The 284-nt window shown below is 43.7% G+C and overlaps 1 protein-coding gene across 1 annotated transcript; it reads left to right on the top strand.

Annotated features, from left to right (window-relative positions):
* Positions 1-4: 4 nt before the first annotated feature.
* LOC145718753 (phosphatidylinositol N-acetylglucosaminyltransferase subunit Y-like) lies at positions 5-284 on the top strand (the record flags this gene model as incomplete). Its single annotated transcript, XM_081810266.1, has 1 exon — positions 5-284. A coding segment is annotated over one exon (126 nt), but the record flags the coding sequence as incomplete, so codon positions are not given.

Raw genomic sequence — 284 nt, 5'->3', positions numbered from 1 at the left:
CTTCCCACAGGGCTGCACTAACACAACCAGCCTGTGCTTTTATAGTCTGCTCCTGCCCATTACCATACCAGTTTATGTGTTCTTCCACCTTTGGACTTGGATGGGTATTAAACTCTTCAGGCATAATTAATACAACCAGAGCCAAGAGGATACATATGTCGTGTCTATCTCTGAAAGCTCAACTACATGGAAATACTGGAAACCCACTTAAATTGTAGGAAAGGTGCTTTGCCTTGCTTCTCTCAGAGGTTTAGGACTATGGGAGGCTTAAGCTGCAGAAGTTT

Source organism: Leptonychotes weddellii, unplaced genomic scaffold (assembly GCF_054177405.1).
Source record: "Leptonychotes weddellii isolate Sample4059 unplaced genomic scaffold, ASM5417740v2 HiC_scaffold_211761, whole genome shotgun sequence".
NCBI lineage: Eukaryota > Metazoa > Chordata > Mammalia > Carnivora > Phocidae > Leptonychotes > Leptonychotes weddellii.
Note: the sequence above shows the minus strand (reverse complement) of the source record. Positions and strands in the feature narration are given on the sequence as shown.